This window comes from Alnus glutinosa, chromosome 6, assembly GCF_958979055.1.
Source record: "Alnus glutinosa chromosome 6, dhAlnGlut1.1, whole genome shotgun sequence".
NCBI classification, from domain to species: Eukaryota; Viridiplantae; Streptophyta; class Magnoliopsida; order Fagales; family Betulaceae; genus Alnus; species Alnus glutinosa.
This window is the reverse complement of record NC_084891.1, coordinates 5,544,007-5,564,456: the sequence shown is the minus strand read 5'-3', so window position 1 is coordinate 5,564,456 and position 20,450 is coordinate 5,544,007. Positions and strand designations below refer to the sequence as shown.

General features: G+C 36.8%; 2 protein-coding genes across 2 annotated transcripts; one reads left to right on the top strand and one right to left on the bottom strand.

Annotated features, from left to right (window-relative positions):
• Nucleotides 1–4,223: 4,223 nt before the first annotated feature.
• LOC133871847 (protein CHLOROPLAST VESICULATION) lies at nt 4,224–4,834 on the bottom strand. Its single transcript, XM_062309288.1, has 2 exons — nt 4,712–4,834; nt 4,224–4,633 (listed from the first exon to the last, which is right to left on the bottom strand). The coding sequence occupies exons 1-2, from the start codon at nt 4,801–4,803 to the stop codon at nt 4,297–4,299; spliced, it is 429 nt and encodes a 142-aa protein (XP_062165272.1). The 5' UTR covers nt 4,804–4,834; the 3' UTR covers nt 4,224–4,296.
• Nucleotides 4,835–10,853: 6,019 nt separating this feature from the next.
• Nucleotides 10,854–18,418, top strand: LOC133871390 (probable protein phosphatase 2C 57). Its single transcript, XM_062308838.1, has 4 exons — nt 10,854–11,301; nt 15,473–15,679; nt 16,767–16,978; nt 17,666–18,418. Exons 1-4 carry the CDS (start codon nt 11,155–11,157, stop codon nt 18,228–18,230), a joined length of 1,131 nt encoding a protein of 376 aa, XP_062164822.1. The 5' UTR covers nt 10,854–11,154; the 3' UTR covers nt 18,231–18,418.
• Nucleotides 18,419–20,450: the final 2,032 nt, after the last annotated feature.

Below are 20,450 nucleotides of genomic sequence, written 5' to 3'. Positions count from 1 at the left end.
TATTTGTCTAAGAGATAGATTAATATTTGCCTTACTGTCTAAGAATTCAGTGATTTTCCATACTGTTTTTATTTTTTGCTTTCTTCAATTTTTGTAGTTTCACATCTTTATTTTCCAACAATATCAAAACACCATCTTTAGACCCAAAAAAAAAAAAAAAAAAAAAAAAAAAAAAAAAAATTAAAGAAAAAAAAAAACACCTCCCTATAAGGGTTTTGCTAAACGAACTCATGATCATTTAAACCCGCTTATTTTAGACTAAAAATATTAAGATTTCTTTAGCCCAAACCCAAGTGTATAAGTCAAAAGTGTGGTCCACGTATGGCCCAACTAGATATTAAGTCCTAAGAGATCTTGCACATAATTTTAAAACTATACTTTTCAGACTCTTACCGAAGACAAAGGAGAAGCAAAGAGAAGATTCATTTGGAAGACATGGATTGACAGATCAACCACTAAAGTTCCACAATAAATGGCTTTCTGAAGATGAATGAGATCTTCATATTTATGGCAGGATTACTGTCAAGAAGTTCCTTAACAGGAAGATTTGCAAGCCTGATGCCTTCAAACATGTATATATTGTCCAAGGTAGCAAACAGCACATGCACAGATTGAAATTTTTATCCATATCAGCATCTCAATGGGAAGCCATCTTGATTTTGTTGAAACAAGTGTGCTGCAAATAATAATACTAGCACTTAAGTCTTCGTTGTTAAAGTATTAATCGTTTTTGGAATAAATAATGATTCAATATTGTATCAAAGCCATGTCTTGAGTTCGAAACTTGTCTCAGTCATTCACACTCATTTCAATTAAATATTTCACATGTTAGGTCTTACATATTAAAAGGGAGTTTGAGCCCACACGTGAAAGTGAGTGTTAAAGTATTAATTAAATGATTAAATTTACATATTCCTATTAACTTAAGTTTATGGGATAAGTAGTTATTTAACATTCTTTTCCTTCCTCGTTTCTTAAGGTGGACAAGATGAAACTATTCTCGCACTAATGAGAATAGGGTTTTGTGTATTGCATAGAGAGGAGGACGACTTAGCCTATACATAGAAAATCAAATAGAAGTGTTAGAATATTAATTAAATGATTGCATTCACATCTTTTTATCAGCTTAAACTTTTGATATAAGTGGCAATTTAACATAATTTCAAAGCCAAAGATTTTGAATTCGAACATTATCTTCATCTTTCGCCTTAAATTCAATTAAATATTAAACGTGTTGGGCATTACCTATTGAGAAAGAACTTGAGCCTAGACGTGAAGACAGATATTATCTCCATCTTTTATCTTACATTTCAACTAAATATTCTACATATAAATATTATCCGCTTAAGCTTTTATAATAAGAGTAAAAGCTTAGAAGATTAATGTAGAAAGGAAAAGTCATTAGAAAGGAAGGACAAGCACATGGTACCTAGCTAGATAGATTGATAGTCTAGTAAACTATAGGGGTTTTGTCCATTCTGGCGGCCCATTCAAGACCTTGATGAATTGGACTGATCAGAGAAAAAGCCACGAGAGGATGGAAACAAACGACAACAGAAGACCTAAAAAAAAACACCTACCTAGTTTTGAGTCTATCGACAGAATAGGTGGCAGTTGTGTGCTGTATTTCAATGAAACAATAATCAGTCCCCCCCCCCCCCCCCCCTTCTTCTAATTTCAAATGCCTTATCAAAACTTGATGCTTTTCTGCATTACAATTATCTCCAAATTCCATCATTTCCAAATCTCTGTCAAAATCCCCCATTATAGATCGGACAGAGATCCCGGACTCCAGGGAATTTTCTACAATTGTTCGAGCATATTGAGGGGACTTTCTTGGATTTGCTGCACGCACGCGTGTGAGTGTAAAAATATTGAGTTTTATATTAAGAGAAAGTGCCACGTGTTTGAATGATTAATATAGTATAATCGGGGTAAAAACTTATATGCTTAAACTTTTGTATTGAGCGGTATCCTAACATACTATATTATTATCCTATTGAGAGACTTTTCAAGATGTTTATCTTGATAACATGTGTATTAAGATTCATTTGCCTAAGCAAACATTCCGCTGCATAGGATTCTATATAATTGTGAGAGACTTTTGATAGAATTCACATGTCTAAACAAATACTCAATCACAAAATTTGACTGCGATCCGAAGATTACGCCAAGCCCGATCTTAAAAGATCTCTCTCACACCCTAGCTAGAAAATCAATATATATGTTGGTTCCTTCAATCTCGCATGAAGGCTTTTTTCTCTCTCTTTTATCTCAAATTAAAATACTCATGATGTTTTTTTATTTTTTTTTATTTATGCTGCTAAAAAAACTCATAATATATGTTAACCTAGGACAAACAATATTATTGTTACTTTTTACCGTAAAATTCATAAATGGGTATGATGAATAATTAATACAATATTAGGTTTTTTTTTTTTTTTTTTTTTTTTTGGTCCCCTCATCTTAGAGTGTTTCTAAAAATGTAGGGCATGATAATAATCACTTTCTGATTTTTGAAATGAAAGGTTAAAGACGTAGGTTAAAGAGTGTAACTTCTAAGCAGTACCTTTCCCCTCCTATTCAATCGTTTGTGACCTTCTTGTCAATAGTGCAAGCCGAATTGAGGTGAGCCAAAAGCTGTTTTTAGGTTTTGTGAAAAATAAGTGTTTCCTCAAAAGTAAAGAAAAAGTTATTTTGAAATGAAAATTCTTTTTGGCTGTCTCGGTAACATGTCATCTTTTTAATAGGTGGCATTTTCCAAGCCGTTCGATTCAAAGAATGACCTGATTTCCTTAATTTGAGAATCTACAATTTCTTTGAAAATGTAAGAGATCCTGATTCCTATTTGTGTCGGCTTAATATTTTGAAATGGTTAGAATATTAATTAAATAATGAAATATTTAATCAGTTTTAAATTTTAAGATAAATATTGATTTAACATGATATTAGAGTGAGATAAGTAGTGATTTAACATAATATTAGAACAAAATTTTCAAATTTAAATTTTAACTCTCCAGTTTATCCTCTATTTCAATTAAATTTTTAGAATTGGGTCAAGCTCCAGGTTATCATTGTGGACGGGCCGAATCATGAGTCAGAATGTTCTAATCTACAATTTATGGGCTTAACATTAACAAACCCCTCCAAGTCCGGCCCATATACATTAGGAAGCTCTTGTAGTCCACAGGTTTTCCATACTAGGAACTCCAATTGTACGACAACTACCCTCTTACTTACATAGAGCCAATTTTGCACTACCAAACGTATTGAAACAAAAATCAATCCATTATAAGAAATAACAAAAACATTAACAAAAGGTAGAAAATGAGTATGGGGAGGGTCAGAAATGTTACGAGCAAGAGGTCTATTGAGAAAACTTCCTCCGCGTTATGGAGTTCATCTTAACCGACGCACATGTTTATTAATCAAATTGAACCGCGACCGACCATTGTTTTATCATTTGATGGGTGAGTAACAACCCCGATCCGTATTTAATCACCTTCCCTTACAATTTTGAAAAGTAAATGTAAAAGAGTTTTTATGAAATTTACTTGTTTGAGCAGGTCTCTAATAGTCTGTTTTCTTGCTCATGTAGGTGGGCTTCGTAAAAGTTCTCTCACATTTACAACCCCAACTGCTAGCGATTTGATCAACAAATTACTAAAAATCCGAATTGATTTGATTTGACGACCATAATAATGAAGTCATTAAATGCTGAACAATTGTTGTTATAAAATGATTATAATATTCATGAATTGTTTGGTGCACTGATTTGTTGGCAAAAGATCTTTGTGGGCCAGCCTGCCCAAATCTGCAAATTGGAAAGCTAGGGCTCACCTTGGGAAGCCCATAGAACACACTACTCCCAATCTCGTTGGGCAATGCCCATATTCAGTAGCAAGCTGCTACATGGCCCCAGTGGTCTTCCAACTGAAAACTCCAACTTTGTACTACATGTACTTTCAGTACTACTTTGAGTCTTTTTTGTAGTACAAATAATAGCAACTACCCCTTAACAAAAAAAACACTAATAATGTCATTAGAATCTAGACTTTAATGGTAATTCAATTGACTGGATATCACGAAATTCATTAGTTCGAATCTCTCATTACCATTTGTCTCCCGTCCTATCTCACAGGTAAAGCTTACCGACGAAGTTCGGAATTGATTAATGCAGTTTCTTTACATCTCCAACATATATAAAAGAAAAAAAAAATCAATTGATGAAGCAGACAATGATGCTATTGGTTAATTTTGCAATTATATGTGCAATATATATTGGTGTAAAATTGTTTACAAAGAAAAGCAGCTGGTGGCATTGGTGCTAGTTCTGAATGCCACTTCAAGTACTGCCGGGGCATTCTTAGAATAGCCAACCGACTCCCATCTCCGGCGAGCCGATGGTCTCGGAAGGTTCTCCGGCACGATGGTCTCAAGCGAATTCAGACGCCAAGCCGGGCACGTTCTCTTGTTACTCCATTTGGTATTTGATTCAACCACAAATGACATGTTTTCTTGGGCAATGGCAATATGGGTTTCGTCAATCACAAAGTTGCTCATTTCTGATCCAACAAACATGCAAGCCATGCCTAAAACACATCCCCTTCTCCATGATCCTTCATCCTTCTTCCTATAATTACATAACAGTTTAGTATACGTACAGAGTCATATAACAGTTTATTAAATAACGTTAATTAATTTAACTTACCATGCAATCTGAGGTGTTTTTGGAGGAAGAGAAGGGTTTGAAGGAGGCGTTGGACCGGAGATATTGAGGCAGCAACTGCTTGCAAAGGCCATCTCTCTCTCTCTCTAGATTTCTTAAATTAATTAATTATAAAGGGAAGGGGAGTCATCGGAGAGAGGAGAATATATAGAGGCCAGGTCAAGTGGTTGGTCGGCTCACGGTAGCTGCTGACAAGGACGGCAACGGTGCATGGTTGGCAATTTTGTGTTTGAACACGTGCGTTGCAATTGCTTGCCGGCTTCCACGACCTTCGGAAATGGGAACGCGTGTCGGAAACACTCTCCTTTGGAGTCTCAATTACGCCAAAAACAAATTAAAACCAAACTCACGTTGAATTTTCCTCCTCTCTAGATGATGCGCCAAGAATAGATACCTAATAATAGTGTTAATTAATTATAATTTGATTTTTATAAATGTTTTTGAAGAAACATCTTGAAAAAGAAAAGTAAAAAATAAGAGCAATAATAACAATATATTTTGTTAAGGAGCATCTAGAAGTAGATACCTAATAATAGTGTTAATTAATTATAATTTGATTTTTATAAATGTTTTTGAAGAAACATCTTGAAAAAGAAAAGTAAAAAATAAGAGCAATAATAACAATATATTTTGTTAAGGAGCATCTAGAATTAGAGAACAAACAAAAATGTATATATTAACACCCTTTTCAGCGTCAACAACAACAAAAAGCCCAACACCAAAACAAACCAATCTAAAACCAATTATATATGACGGAGACCAAACCTATTTAGCAAATGGGTTAAATATTATTTATTCCATTAAAGTAACAGTTATTTTTTATGAAGCACCACCAACTGATAAGTGTTATGATATGGTCCTCTAAACTATCAATCAACCTGGAGGTGGCCCATGAGTTACCACAGCCAATTAGGAAGGCCACGCAGCCACCTTATGGGCCAGGGGTAACTCGCGCACCATCCCCCCTTCTGGGGTGGCTTGCAAACTAACCTAGATGGGTCCGGGGATGGCGCGTAGCCACCCCCATGAGCCTGGGGGGTGATGAGCCACCCTGAGGTGTTCGGTGCCATGGCTCGCAAGCTACCCCATGCCCCAAAGGGGGTGGCTACCAGTGGCGGCCCTCCTGCTTTTTTCAATTATTTTTTTTTTTAAGAAATATAATTTTTAAGTTTTATATATTATATTCTTAATATGTTAATATATATATATATATATATATATTATTAAGAGTGAACCATATCACACTAATAAAATCCGTTAAGTGTTATGACGGAATTTGACTATAGGAGCTAAATTGTTATTTTGGCCTACCTTGAGGACATCTGATTATACCGCAAGAAGCGATTTATAATTTAGGCGAATCACAAAAATTGATTTTTCATTTATCAAAAAATTAATTTATTAAGTTTTTAATTTTTATGTATTTATATATTTAATTTATTCATATTTTTTATAAATAAAATAGTGGCATGTCCATTCTATTGGTGATGACATGTGGTACACTAATGAGATTTGTTAAGTGTTTTGACTGAATTTGACTACAGAGACTAAATGTTATTTTGGCCTATCCCGATGACTTCTAAATTATTTTTTATTCCACTACGAGCGATTTGTAATTTTGGGCAACCAGACCCCAAATAATGATTTTGCATTTATCCTTAGATTTTTTTTTTTAAAAAAAAAAAACGTATTTTTCTACTAATTAATAAATACAAAGGGTAATTTTGGGTTTTCAATTGTCAAAATAAGGGTATTTTTAAAATATTTTGGTCAAATACGATTTTTCACCCAAGATAACGGTCAAGACTGACAGAGGGGACTAAATTATAACAGATTGACATTTTGGAGGGCTATATCATGACACTTGTCAGTTCAATATAGAGCATATAACTAATCACAAGGTGACCTTAGATTCCAGTCAGCAATCTTATTGCGACTTTAAGGCTTTAAATGAATGTCTTGTATCTAGTAATAACATGTGAGATAACCAACTTTTATATTCATTTAGGGTAAAGCGATTAGGACTATGTCCCTAAGGGCAATTACAATAGACTAGCCAATACCTCTAATAATTTGTTCAGATTATATCACAAATTTGCTCAACTAAAGTGAAAGAAACTATTATTTATCCTCTAATGAAACTCAATCTACTAACTCCCATGAGCAAAAACACAATGGAAACAAAATAATCCAATATTGTATGAGTCATCTTAGCTGTAAAGTACATAATATAGATTCTTTGTATCTCCCATCTCATTAGTCTATGGATTTTGAATATATGCTACTAGAAATGGTTACTCTTCAAACAGTTTCATAAGATCTCGAGTCCAAGCTAAATTTCACAAACCCATGTCCACTATCTCATAATATGGACAACCATTCCTTAGGTGACTGTTATTATTGCAAGATTATTGAATTGTCAACAACATTCACTCACTTAAGAGAAATAGTTATACCGGGTATCTTTGTATAGATGATTGTTTTGGGCCTGTAGAATATGTTCGAGCTGCAATCTTTGCGCTTTTCATAATTCTCGCCTTAAACATCAAAAAGATCAACCATCTAATTTTCCTATGAGAAATCCAAGATGTACGATGGATGGTTATACTCAGGCAACTCACTTAGTGCCACGGATGGATCTCTACATTTTACCAAGTCCATTTCACCAATGTTCAACTATTAAAAAAATGCATATTTTTTTAACACTCCTGTCCTACATTTGGAAGATGAGGAGTAGACCCTTATAAAACCTAATTTCACCTCATAACTAATTAAACAATGTGAGACTTAGCACTAATAAAGTATGTAATTTATAAAGATAGTCATGAGTGCTAAGTCTTACATTACTTAGTTACTAAGTGAAAGTGTGAAACTACACTTTATAAGTGATTATATATAGGAAAGTTCTAAATTGACTATTCTGTTTGGGGTGAAAGCGTAGATGTAGCTAGCGCTTTTCTCTAGGTCGTTTCAAATGGTATTGGAGTCACCTAGTAATGCTATGTGGTATTGGAGTATTGCATGATGTGACCCTGATGATGACGTCAAGGGTTTAAAGAAAGAGTTTACAACACCACTATCCCACATTAAAAAGATGAGGAGTAACCCACATAAAATGAGAAAAGAAAGACCCATTCGGCCAACTCTTGACAAGAAGCACATTCCAGCTCAACGCAAAACCTGATCCAACAAAAAAGAAGAAGGTTATGGCGGGTGAAAAGACAAGAAACGACACATCAAGCACAAGCCAAAGCGTGAAGGCAAGATGCTACAAAAGTCCCTTTGGCATTTAATTCCATCACGTGATCATCCCTCCCAATGGAGCAGTGCCTTGGCGGGCCAAAGCAACATGGCGGTGACTCTGCACTCAAGTAGACATCAAAAGAAGGGAAAAAACCACGCCGACTCACTAAACTATGACCGGTCGAAGCAGTTTCCGATTGTATCACGATCGTAAGACCAGGCCCATGAATCACCCAATGTGGGAAAGGGAGATCTTGTGGTTTGGTAGGTATGGATGAGACTGACAACTGACAACTGTCGAATATATGATCCAAGGTGAGCGGCGCAATATGTTCTGGCACAATGACAACTCACACAAAAGGTCTGACAGCAGAAGTAGGCATGATAGAGCATATAACTAATCACTAAGTTAGCGCATGACTAATCTGCCCCTTGAAGTGTTTTCAACCATTAATGCTCATATTTGGTTTACATATATATCAAAGATGATATACATTTCAGGAGAAAGACAAGCCCACAAGTCTTACAATTTTTGGGAGCCTGTCTTTCCTTCACCAACCCCTTTCGCATTGACCATTGTCCAAGGAGGCTAGGCAGGGGGCGGAGCCAGGGGGTCCAGAGGGGGCAAATTCCCCTTCAACCTCCAAAAATATTTCTTACTCATGGCAGAAAATCCTCTAGATGCCTTGTTTGTCCACTCTCAACTTGAATTAAGGACAATTGAAATCTAGTCACTAAACTTCAGGGGCAAACGATTCATGATGGTCCGTTTGGGTATTGAATCCGAATATTATTCGCATTTACTGTGCGAATTACGAAGTTTGACTTTGTGGGATAAAAATTGAAAAAGTTAAATAAAATATGATTTATTTTTGAAAAAAATAGAATATTATTTAGAATAATATTCGAAACAAACATATCAAACATCCGGGTTGTCTAGAAGATTTTCTGCCACAGTTTCAACATTTTAGGATTTTAGGTTTAGGTATTGTTGTTGTACTGTTTGTGAAAATGGGGAAGAAGAAGATGAAAAGGACAATGACCCTTTAAACACATCGTTTAAATAAATGTGTGTCGTTGGACTGTTTGTGGAGTGGGCTTATTTCAAGCACCGTTCAGCTTCTTTCATTTGAGGTAGGTTTAGGAAAAAACAAAACATTAGTGGGCCCGTGGGTTTGGTTGAGGGACCAAACTTCAAAGACTTTTCAAAGGTCCAACCCTTTAACTCCTTTCAACTTAAAAAATTCTATTCAAAACATCAAAACGTGGTCCAATTCTTTTTTTTTCTTGTTTGAAGTGTTTAACAATTCAAATCAATTGCTTGTTGAAAATTTCTCATTTCTTAAAAAATTTAAAGTATTTAATCAAACTATAATTTTGATTAAGCTTTTAAATTTAGATTGCTAACTCAAATAAATTAATTGTTATATATATATATATATATATATATATATATATAATTTTTCTTATATATTTTAATTGTATGAAATATATAATTGTAGTTACTTGAAATTACGAAGAACAATAATGATTTTATTATGCTCAAATCAAATTCTAAATAAGCTCGTACCTAGGTGAATTTAACAAATATACAAACATATCTTTGCTTAATAATTTTTTTATTACCATCTTAGTGATAAAGACTAAATTCGAATGACATATCTAAAAAAAAAAAAAAAAAAAAAAAAAACCTTGTCAACCAATTAAGAAGACTCATCGAAGATAATTGAATAAAATATCAGGATAAGCGTGACAGAATAAATTGTATGTTACATTTATATGTTTTAAACAATAATTTAATTTTTGTAATTTAATTTTTTAATATTTTTAATCAACCTTTTTTTACATTTAGTTTTTATTCATAAAAATATATAAAAATAAAACATAAAAATCTTGACACCCAAATTAAAATCCTGACTCCACCGCCGAGGCCAAGGTCAGTAACATCATTTGATTCCCTTTGACCTATGTTGAGCGGGAGGGATAGAACCTGTATTTAAGACAACTGCCACGTCATTATTTATTTAACTCATGACGTAGTTAAAGAAAAAAGAGAACCGATTCCCGTACATCATTTTTACAACAAGTTTACAACAGCCTTCTCACATGAGTGGGTCTCACAGTGTGTGGGGCCCACTCTATGTAAGAGGACTGTTGTAAACTTGTTGTAAAAGTCATGTATTTCTATCATTTTTCAAGAAAAAAAGTGTCACATCATTATTTAGAAGTAAAGTAAGAATAAATGAAGGAAAATATTAGATTTACAACACCAATACAACAACTGTACAATAATATCTCACATGAGGGTGGGTCCCAGTATCGTTGTACAAGAATCAAATCCCATAAATAAATAAGAGAAATGATCAAAACACTCACGATGTACAACAATTGTACAACAACAAGATACATTGAGGTGAGACTCAATAGAGAAATGATTCTTACACTCATTTTTCACAACAGCCCCACAACAAGCTGACGTGACTGGTAATATTTTATTACTTTTTTTGTTTTCTTTTGTTTTCTTTTTGTAAAAAAATAATAAAATATTACCAGCCACGTCAGCTTGTTGTGGGGTTGTTGTGAGAAATGAGTGTAGGGATTATTTCTCGACTCAATATGGAGAAATGGGCCCCACTCCATTGTGCCTTGGTGTTGTGTCATTGTTGTGTAGTGTGAGTGTAAGGATCACTCCCCCTCAATATGTGAGTTCCACCGGAAAATGTTAGATTTACAACACCAATACAACAACTGTTGTTCCACCCTAATGTGTCTTCTTGTTGTACCATTGTTGTGCCCATTGTGTGATTAGCCCGCCGCTGTACATCTCTCGCTACGGCGTCGTTTTCTTCTGTAACCCAATTAAACCCTAATTCTCTGTTTTCTTCACTGTACCTCTTTTTTCATCAAATCTTCCCCTCCGCTGAAACCCTAAAAAAAAACGCTTTGTTTTTGGGGTGAAAAATGTACTAATTCCAATCTAGTCCCGCTGAGTCGGTTCACTGACGACTCGCCCAGTGATTCAATTTCAAATCCCAGAAACCCTAATATTTCCTCACTCTCACTCCCAAAAGACTCGAACTTTATCAAGCTCTTACCGGCTTTGAATTTCCTAGTGGAGCTCACGAGCTGGTTCCCCATTGGCTAATTGGGTTGCGAAGTGGAGTATGTGATGGTTGAGAACAATGGAGGAAAGTGAAGACTATTTCAGTGGAAGAGAGAATGGGAGCTCGAGCCAGGGTCAGGGTCTGGGTCGGCCTCCGAACCCTCTCGCCGCGGCTTGTCGGCCGTGCCAGCCGTGTAACAAGACGCTTCTTCGTCACCCTTCCCTCGTGAGTTTCCTTCAAAGCTAACCTCTTTCATTGTCAAAATCAGATTTTTTTTTTTTTTTTTGCAGTCTTCCTTATAGTTTAATTGTTATTAGTTCACTCAATGTACAATTTTTTGCGGTGTTTATTGTTTCGTTTTGGTCGAATTCTATTCAATGCTTCTACTGGAATTGTAATATTAGAACGATATTATGTTAGTACTGATTAACTTGGCGAATTGAGGGCTGGTTTTAATGTTGTGGCTGATGTGAATGATGAATTCGGTAAGGAAATCATGAGTCTCAGCAGTATTTAATGGTGTTAGTGTTAGAAATTCCTTAGGCTTGGCCATCCTAGAGAAGCCATGTGGAAAGTTATTCCCGCTTTCTTAATGTGGAGTATTTGGAGAGATAGGAATCTTTGGCTCTTTGAAGATGGTGAGATCAATGTCCTTCTTTTTAAATCCTCCTTCATCCCTTCTGGATTGGGCCTTTGCTCATGTTCCTAACTTATCTTCAGGGAATTTAGTAGATTTGATTTGTTTTCTAGATTGTAATAGCAGCTAGTTCTTTGGTGCTCTTGATTCTCTTGTATATTCTTTGTGTACGAGGAATTTCATTTTTCTTCAATAATATAATTATTATTCGTCAAAAAAAAAATTGGTGTTAGTGTTAGGCAATGAAAAGAAAAGTTATATGTTCATTAATTTGAATTTCTTATATCTATTTGCATATTTTGTTTTTTGGTTTTGATGAACAAATCCAACATTTTCTGAAAGTGGTAATTCTCTAATATCGTGACCATCATCCTAAAAAATTTGAAGTGAGGGTATTTCATGAACTTGTGGTGATTACTCATACCAACAATTTTTTATTTTTTTATTTTTTTCCTGATGTCACGTTTGAAAGGTGGATTTGTACTTTAAATTTCAGTAAAAGACATGTATGGGCACATTCAAATTCATGGGAACCAAAAAAGCCTAAAGTGTTACAATGGCTGATTTGAGTCTTTATGTCTTATACTTGTGTGATATGCCCTTTGAACTTTTTCATCATATACTCTATTTTAACCTTTTTTTTTTGTCAGAAAATTTCAGTCTTTTGAATTTAATTCTCTCTCTCACCCACTTCCTCCTATGTGATTGCTGTAATTCTTTTTGATTCTAAGGCTTCAAAATATCTATATTTTTCTTTTTCTTTTTCCTTTTCCTTTTCTTAAATCGAGCGTATCCCTATTCTCATTCCACACTTACGTTAGTTATGGTTGCCATTGTTATATATATATATATATATAGATCAAAAACTGGTAAGGGGGCAACAACTGGAATTTGGAACTTCTTACTTGGGCTTGACCATAGTAGCACTTTACTTGCTGGGGCATCAACCAAGATGGGCCTGCAATGTAGGGGATTCACAGACGCTCCCTCAAGACAGGCTGAGCCATAGCCTCATCTCAACCCCACAAAGGGCATAGTAGTAGAAAACCGATAATCAAAGATTAAAGGGCATGGGTCTCGTCCCTTTATCATCCTGCCCATGGAGACTCGAACCCATGTCCTTCCCTCACCAAACTACTTGGGAGTAAGCCCTTTGCCTCTAAGCCAACCCCCCTGGTGGTAGTTTCCATAACAAATATTGTGCAAGAGATGTGTCTCCTGCCAATAGGATTTAGAAAGCTGAGTTTGATCTTAAGAAAGACACACCCATCTCAGCAACATGACAATGTTTTCTCTCCGCAACCCCATTTTGTTGGGGTACGTATATTCTCAACGAAGGTATCTCTCACTAATTGGGCTACCTCGCCTAAGAATGCATACTTAGGAGATTCGATTAGTTATTCTGGTGCAATGACCCATCACACATAATAATTCACCTATCTCAATAACTGAAAAACCTGACTTGCAGATCCTGTATTAAGAGCTAAATTGGCTAAAGGTATGGGTCATCATTATTATGGAAACCTGCATGGCCCTATGATCTTTTATATATTTTTCCAGCGGATGCTATAATCAAACTACTCCAGCAAGTAAACGGATGTGCTAAAGTAACGGCTTTTTAAAGCTCAATCCCTTGTTTGTTCTAACGATGAAAAAGGAAGCAATGGTGTATGGAGATGCTGGAATGGGTATATCTTCAGTTTTTTCTACTTGGGTGAGAAAGTTTTTTGTACTTTTTTTCTTTGAGGAATAATAAATTTTTGAAGAAGAAATGCTTGTGTACATGAAAAGTACACAAAAGAAGTAACTACTCTATTGGGGTTGAGAATCTAAAAAGTTAATAAAATCTACAGTATTGAAGGAGAAATTATGAACAAAAGAAACAACCAAATTTAAGAATAAGACTTTTAATTGTAGCACATTAGTCTCGCGGTCTTCGAAAAAGACGCCTATTTCTTTCTCTCCAAATGCTCTACATGAGTAAAGAAGGGATGACTTTCCAAATGGCCTCTTTGGGATATCTCCACCTTTGTGTCTTCCAACATTGAAATAACTTTAGAATATTGCCTGGCATGACCCATGAGACTCCAATTAAAATGAGAACCAAGTGCCATATCTCTCTAGTAAACTCGCAATGGATGAGAAGGTGGCTTACGGTCTCCTCACTCTTCTTACAAAGACCACCAGTTGACAAGGGTAAGTCCCCACCTCCTAAGGTTGTCAATCGTAAGGATTTTACCCAAAACTGTTGTCCAAGTGAAGAAAGCAATAGAAGGTGGAGTCTACACCTTCCAAATGCTCTTCCAAGAAAAGGGGAAGACTCTCCAGATTGTAATGTATTATAATAGCTCTTTACTTCAAACCTGAAATTATGTGCTGGGGACCATAACATTGTATTGTCTCTCTCATAGATGTCTTCGAAGAGTATAAAAGATCAAGGAATGCAACCAAAGACTCAAGCTCCCAATCTCGAACCACCCTGAGAAAACTTGGGTTCCAATGAACATAAGAGCCGGAAGAGTCTAAGTAATCGAATGCTAAAGCCTTTTTGTCTCGAGCTATAGAGAACAGTTCTGGCAATAGGGCTCGAGATTTGCTTATCATCACAACTCGTCCAGCCAGAAATGAAGGCGAGATCCATTCCCTGCTCTATAGGGGACCAAGCTCGAGTAACAACCTCATCCATTCCTAATATTTCTCCAAAGACCCAGACCATATGGCGCTCGAGTTTCTTTAGAACACCATCCCTCTTTTAATCCCGTACTTTTCAACAATCACCCGTCTTTATAAGGAGTTTTCTTCATGAGCAAATCTCCAAAACCATTTACCCAGTAAGCTTTATTAAATAGCTTGAGGTTTTTCATGCTCAACCCTTCCTGGAACTGGGGAGCAAACAATCTTCTATTTTACTAGATGGAGCTTATGATCACCATCAAGCTCGCTTTGAATGCGCTCTAATCTTCTGGGTATACTGGCTGGTAAGGGAAAAAGGGACTAGAAATACATACACAGGCTAGAAAGCGTGCTCTTGATAAGGGTAAGATGACCACCACAAGACAAATAGATCTTCTTCCAAGAGGATCTTTGGCTTGACATTGGATGCCATGCTACTATTGTTGATGTCTAGCTAGTCATTTTCCCTAGAGAGCTGGTTGGTTTAAGAGATACCCCGAATTGGACCAGCCCTTGTTCTCACAAGAATGGTCTGCCCAAACGGAATGTGCTTCCTTGGTTCGGTACAGTTTCCTTTCGATTTATCCCTTGTAGCTGTTGCCCAAATTTTGCACAAGTGTGTCCTCACTTTCAGTTTCGTTGAATTTATCAAGTGTGTAGTCATGAGTCTAAAAAGAATAGGGCTTTCCACTCTAGAATTGTGATCGGGATGGATGCATCTTCTTTCTCTCGAGCCAAAGCCAAAGAGAGTCGGTCCCTCTAAGGCTGAGGCTAAGGCTGGAACGAAGAACTTCTTCCAGGGTGCTCGAGCCAGAGAAAGTAGACGTTGGTCTAGGGCAAGTGTTCGGATCTATTATGACATAGCCATGAGGCACTCAATGGACAGTTTTAAATCTTGTAAAACCTTTTCAGGTCTTTGAATTGACGCAAAATCCTTGTGATGCCCTCTTAGACTAGTCCCTTGTGTTGTTTTTGCCTTCTGGGGTATGCCCCTGTGCCTTTGTATAGTTTCTCCTATTTATCTATTTTCATGAGTGTTCTCATTGGTCTAGGTGTGATATAAGGTTTTGATCGGTATTTTTGCAGATGAAGACCAAGACCTCAGATGTCTCTGTTGAACCAGGGCCTAGCCTAGAGGATTGTGAGTCTGAGTTTATTCCAGTTGTCCGCTCTGGAGCATGTGCCGACATTGGGCTTCGTACAAAAATGGAAGATGTATACGTTTGCATTGACGACTTTATACTGGAGTATGGACTCAAGAATATGACTGATGGGCCCAGTGCTTTCTACGGGGTAATTCTCTTATTACTATTAATGACTGCACATGATACTGTATGCCACACTTGTGTCACTTGTGTATTTTCACCTTATTGTATATGATCCCTGTAGAGTGGTTATATGCCTCATTTTTATAAGTTAACAATCAAATTATCTGTGTTTTTCCAATATTACTTCTTTTCATTTATTTATCTTTTGATTTTTATTTCTTTAGCAATCGTATCTCATATGGTAATGTCTTTTAGTCACATTTAATAAAACTGCAATGTACTTAAAAGATCAGTGGAGGCATCATGACATGGGCATTTTACTAGTCTATTCAAAGTGATGATAAGAGCAAAGTGTATGCTATTTTGGGTTTTCTTTTTCCCTTTTTTGGGCCATCAAGCAAAGATGAGGGTATATAAGTTAGTTTTTGATGCACATGCAGACATTTATAAAATCCAATGCATGAGCTGAAAATGGTATTGCTAGTATTTCTCACCATTCCAATTTCTTTGTTCATCTTCTTTCCACGTCTTTCCTTCTCTTTGAGAACTTGTATTGTATCTTCTCTACCCTCAATCTTGCCCTACATCATAGAGGTTTGAAGAAATGGTGGGTCATGGAGGAGAGTTGGTATGGTCGATGTATTTGTGCATTGAACTTTGTGGTGGGGTTGGTGATGATGATGATTGTTTGTTGCTAGTATAAAAAACTAAGGTTCTGTTTGTTAAGACTTTCGTTTTCTTTCTTTTGTTTTTATTCTTGAAACAAAAACATTAACAAACAACCCAAAACACAAAACACTCATAAAAACATAGAAACAGTTTTTACCTTTATGTTACATTAGAATACTTTGTCAAATAAGAAACAAAAAACACTCCCCAAAACACATTAACAAACAGAACCTAATTTTTTGTTTTCTCTTCACTTGCAATGGCTGAAGAAATTCAATGGAGATGCCTGTGTATTAGTTCCTGATTTACTAGTTAGGTTTTGTGGTTTGTTTTTACGCAGATTTCAAGAGTTATTTCAAAATTGGAATAGTCATCTATTTTTCTTGATTTTGTTTGGTAATCTACTATTTCTATTCAACAGTAGTATACTATTGGCTGTTCAGGTGTTTGATGGACATGGAGGAAAGCATGCTGCTGACTTTGCTTGCTATCATCTGCCAAAGTTCATTGTTGAGGATGAAAACTTCCCAAAGGATATTGAAAGAGTTGTTGCTTCAGCTTTTTCGCAAACTGACACTGCCTTTGCGGATGCTTGCTCTTTGGATGAGGCCCTTGCTTCCGGCACTACTGCTTTAGCGGCTCTCGTCATTGGAGGGTTAGGGGTTTTGTACCCACCAAATATAAAAACAAATTTTTCTCTTTTTCATAATAATTTATATCATCTTTGATTTTATTCTTTCATGGGGTTGGTATACTCTTACCATTAGCTTGCTTTCCAGAATCCCTTTTTCAGTGATTCAGGAGCACTGAGTGTCATGCTCCAGATCTTAATTATATTTCTGGATCCTGAGTGTCATTATGTACGTGGAATTTGGTGTGTTACATGTGACTACTCTTCCGTTGTCAAAAGCAAGCTCAGACAGACTATTGAATCCTCCTGTTATGTTTGTCATGATGATAAACAGAGGTTATCAGTATTGGAGCAAATAAGCCTGAAGGTGTCTTGGATCTTCTATGCATCCTCTGGTCTAACATTTATGCAACCCCTTCCAAATTCTGTTCATATAAATTAGTTTTCTTAAAAGTTATCTGCATTCTTATTGAATTGCATGAGTTCATCAATGATGTGTGAACTCATGGTGGATTGAAGGTGGGGACATGTTATATGTTGATCTTTTTGGGGTTTCTTAATAGTGAAAAGGTTTTATTTGTTAAAAATTCACTGATGCTCTTCATCTCAAAATCACATACAGGGATTATTTTGGCCTACTAAAGGAGTTGGTCTGAGGTCTAAAATCTTCTTGTATTGTTGCATCAATTTGATTGTAGTTTCTGATGGCAGATTGTTGGTGGTGGCAAATGCTGGAGATTGTCGAGCAGTGCTGTGCAGCCGTGGCAAAGCAATTGAAATGTCAAGGGATCACAAACCAATCTGCTGCAAAGAAAGGAAGCGAATCGAGGCTTCTGGAGGTTATGTATATGATGGTTACCTTAATGGACAACTTAATGTTGCTCGTGCTTTGGGAGACTGGCACATGGAAGGAATGAAAGATAGGGATGGTGGGCCACTCAGTGCAGAGCCCGAGCTTATGTCTAGAAAACTGACGGCGGACGACGAATTCCTCATCATAGGCTGTGATGGGATCTGGGATGTGTTTAGGAGCCAAAATGCTGTAGATTTTGCTCGGCGCAGGCTTCAGGAGCACAATAACCCAGTCTTATGTTGTAAGGATCTGATTGATGAGGCTTTGAAGAGGAAGAGTGGGGATAATTTAGCTGTTGTTGTGGTCTGTTTTCAACACCGGCCTCCCCCTAACTTGGTTGCCCCGCGCCCTCGAGTGCATAGGAGCTTTTCTGCAGAAGGTTTGAGGGAGTTGCAAAGCTTCTTAGATAGCTTTGCAAATTGACATGTTGACAAAAATTTATTGTAGTTTAGATGTTGGGAGAGAATCTTGAGTTCCAACTGTAACATATGCGGCAGCAAGTCAAAAGCATGATTTGTTGTTTTCTTTGAAGTTTATTTATCATCTATCTGCTTTTACTCTGGCATTTCTCGATTTGGAATTGTTTATTCCATGTGATATCTTGGAGTTCAGTTTTGCATGAAGTTATTCAAATCTTTGTTGTCTTCATATCCGTGTGGGATCCGTCTTGTGATCTTCTGACTAAAGGCCTAAGAGCTTTTTACCTTGGGCTAACCAAGCAGCTGTGCGCATTTTAATGGCCTCTCTCTCTCTCTCTCTCTCTCTACACTTGGCAACTTTTTAGACCGATTTGTAAGAACTTTCTATAAACCAGTTTGTAAGAAATTTCTGTTCACCACACAGCTGATCATAACCGGATTCACTCCAGCAAACTATTTACCTTTTGAAATTTTATACATTTTATTTTTGTCTAGGCGCCACTGAAAAGCCCCTACTCCTGTGGGTGAAGGTTATGATCAGTTCTTCCAACTATAACATTGCAGATATGTTGTCATTTCATTTTGTCCTGCTTTCTCATTGTTTATTTATTTATTTCTATTTTATTTTTGTAAACTTAACGCTCGTAATAGTCTATAACGTTTTCTGTCGGTCAGTCGATCACCATCTCCCAAAGGCCAAAACCATTTCGTTGTCACCTCGAGTTTCGCGTGGAGGAGGGAGACAGACAGACTTTCACTCCTTCATCTCCTCTTCTTCTTTTTCGTCCTCTCTCTCATTTCCTTGTCCGTTTTCAGGTAACTTCACAACCACTGTGATGACTCCAAATTTCAGATAGACCATTTTCTTCTTCGCTTCTTCTTGTACAGAAAAAATCTTCTTTTCCCTTTTGCCTTTTATAAGTAAATTCTAGTGTAAAATCCTTAAAAACAGGGTCATAAAGAGGAAATATTGTGGAAGAGCTCCATTATCGGGAAGGAAGAGGAATTTCAAAGGGTGAGAAAAGAACAAACAGCCGGTAAAAAAACACACCCACTGTCGTCAATTTCTTCCGTCCCTTCCCATCCAAGTTCAGCCTCCGCCACCGACAGCCAACCTGATCCGCCGACGGCACCACTGGAAGACAAGAGCGCCGCTACCTTCTACAACTGGCACACAGATCTGGATTTCCATTTTATTTAATCTGATAGTGTGGGCGTCCCTTTTCATCCACGTCTAGAATAACCAGAAATCAAAGCAAAAGGGAAAAGGGATGAATAATCAAACCCAGATATTACAGTAAAAATTTTCTGTAGAATTCTACTGTAAAATCCTTACAATCCACAACTTGTGGGCATCTCTAACACGATGAATAATCAAACCCAAATACTGATGCAACGCCATGAACCTGTAACCTGTGGGCATCTCGAACACGATGCGCGTCTCCAAATCGACTGAGTTTTCCCCCATTCTCATCTTCCGGTGGTGGTGTCGGCGGGTCAGGATGGCTGTCGGTGGCGGAGGCTGAACTTGGGAGAGGGAGGAGGGAGGAGGGTTTCCGTGGGAGAGGGAACAATGGAAGAAATGGATGGGAAGGGATGGAAGAAATTGACGGCAGAAATTTTTTTTTTTTTTTTAACGGCTGTTTGTTCTTTTTTAAGCACTGCAATTTCTCACCCTTAGATCTTTTTAAAAGGATCTGAGCCATGAACAGGCTCTTCTCCATTTCACATGAAATGGAGAGGATCCGGATCCCTAATTAGGGCTTATTTTTAGCAGTGTCGTAAGTAGCTTGTGGAGTGGTGCTGCTCAGCTTCATGAGGTGCCTTAAGTGGAATCTTGCTTAGGTGGGATATGAGGGTTGTCGAGAATGTTGAAGTGTGTGTGGAGGAGTATTTCGTTGCCTGTTTCTTTAAAAATGTCGAATATGGTTTCTCGTGGGCTTTTGTGGGGTTTTATGGGCCTAACTCCGACTGTGATTAAAGGTTTTTATGGGATGAGTTAGTTGGCTTGCTTAGCTGGTTGAATTTGTCGTGGTGCATTGGAGGTGATTTTAACGTCGCCCGTTTTCCTACTGAAATATTGGGTGGAGCTTGTTCTTCTGTTATGGTGGGGTTTTCTAATTTTATTTTTGTGCAAGGTCTCATGGATCTTCCTCTTGTAGCGAATCTTTTAAGTGGTCTAATAGTCAAGACTCCCGCTCTTGGTCAAGAATTTATGGGTTTC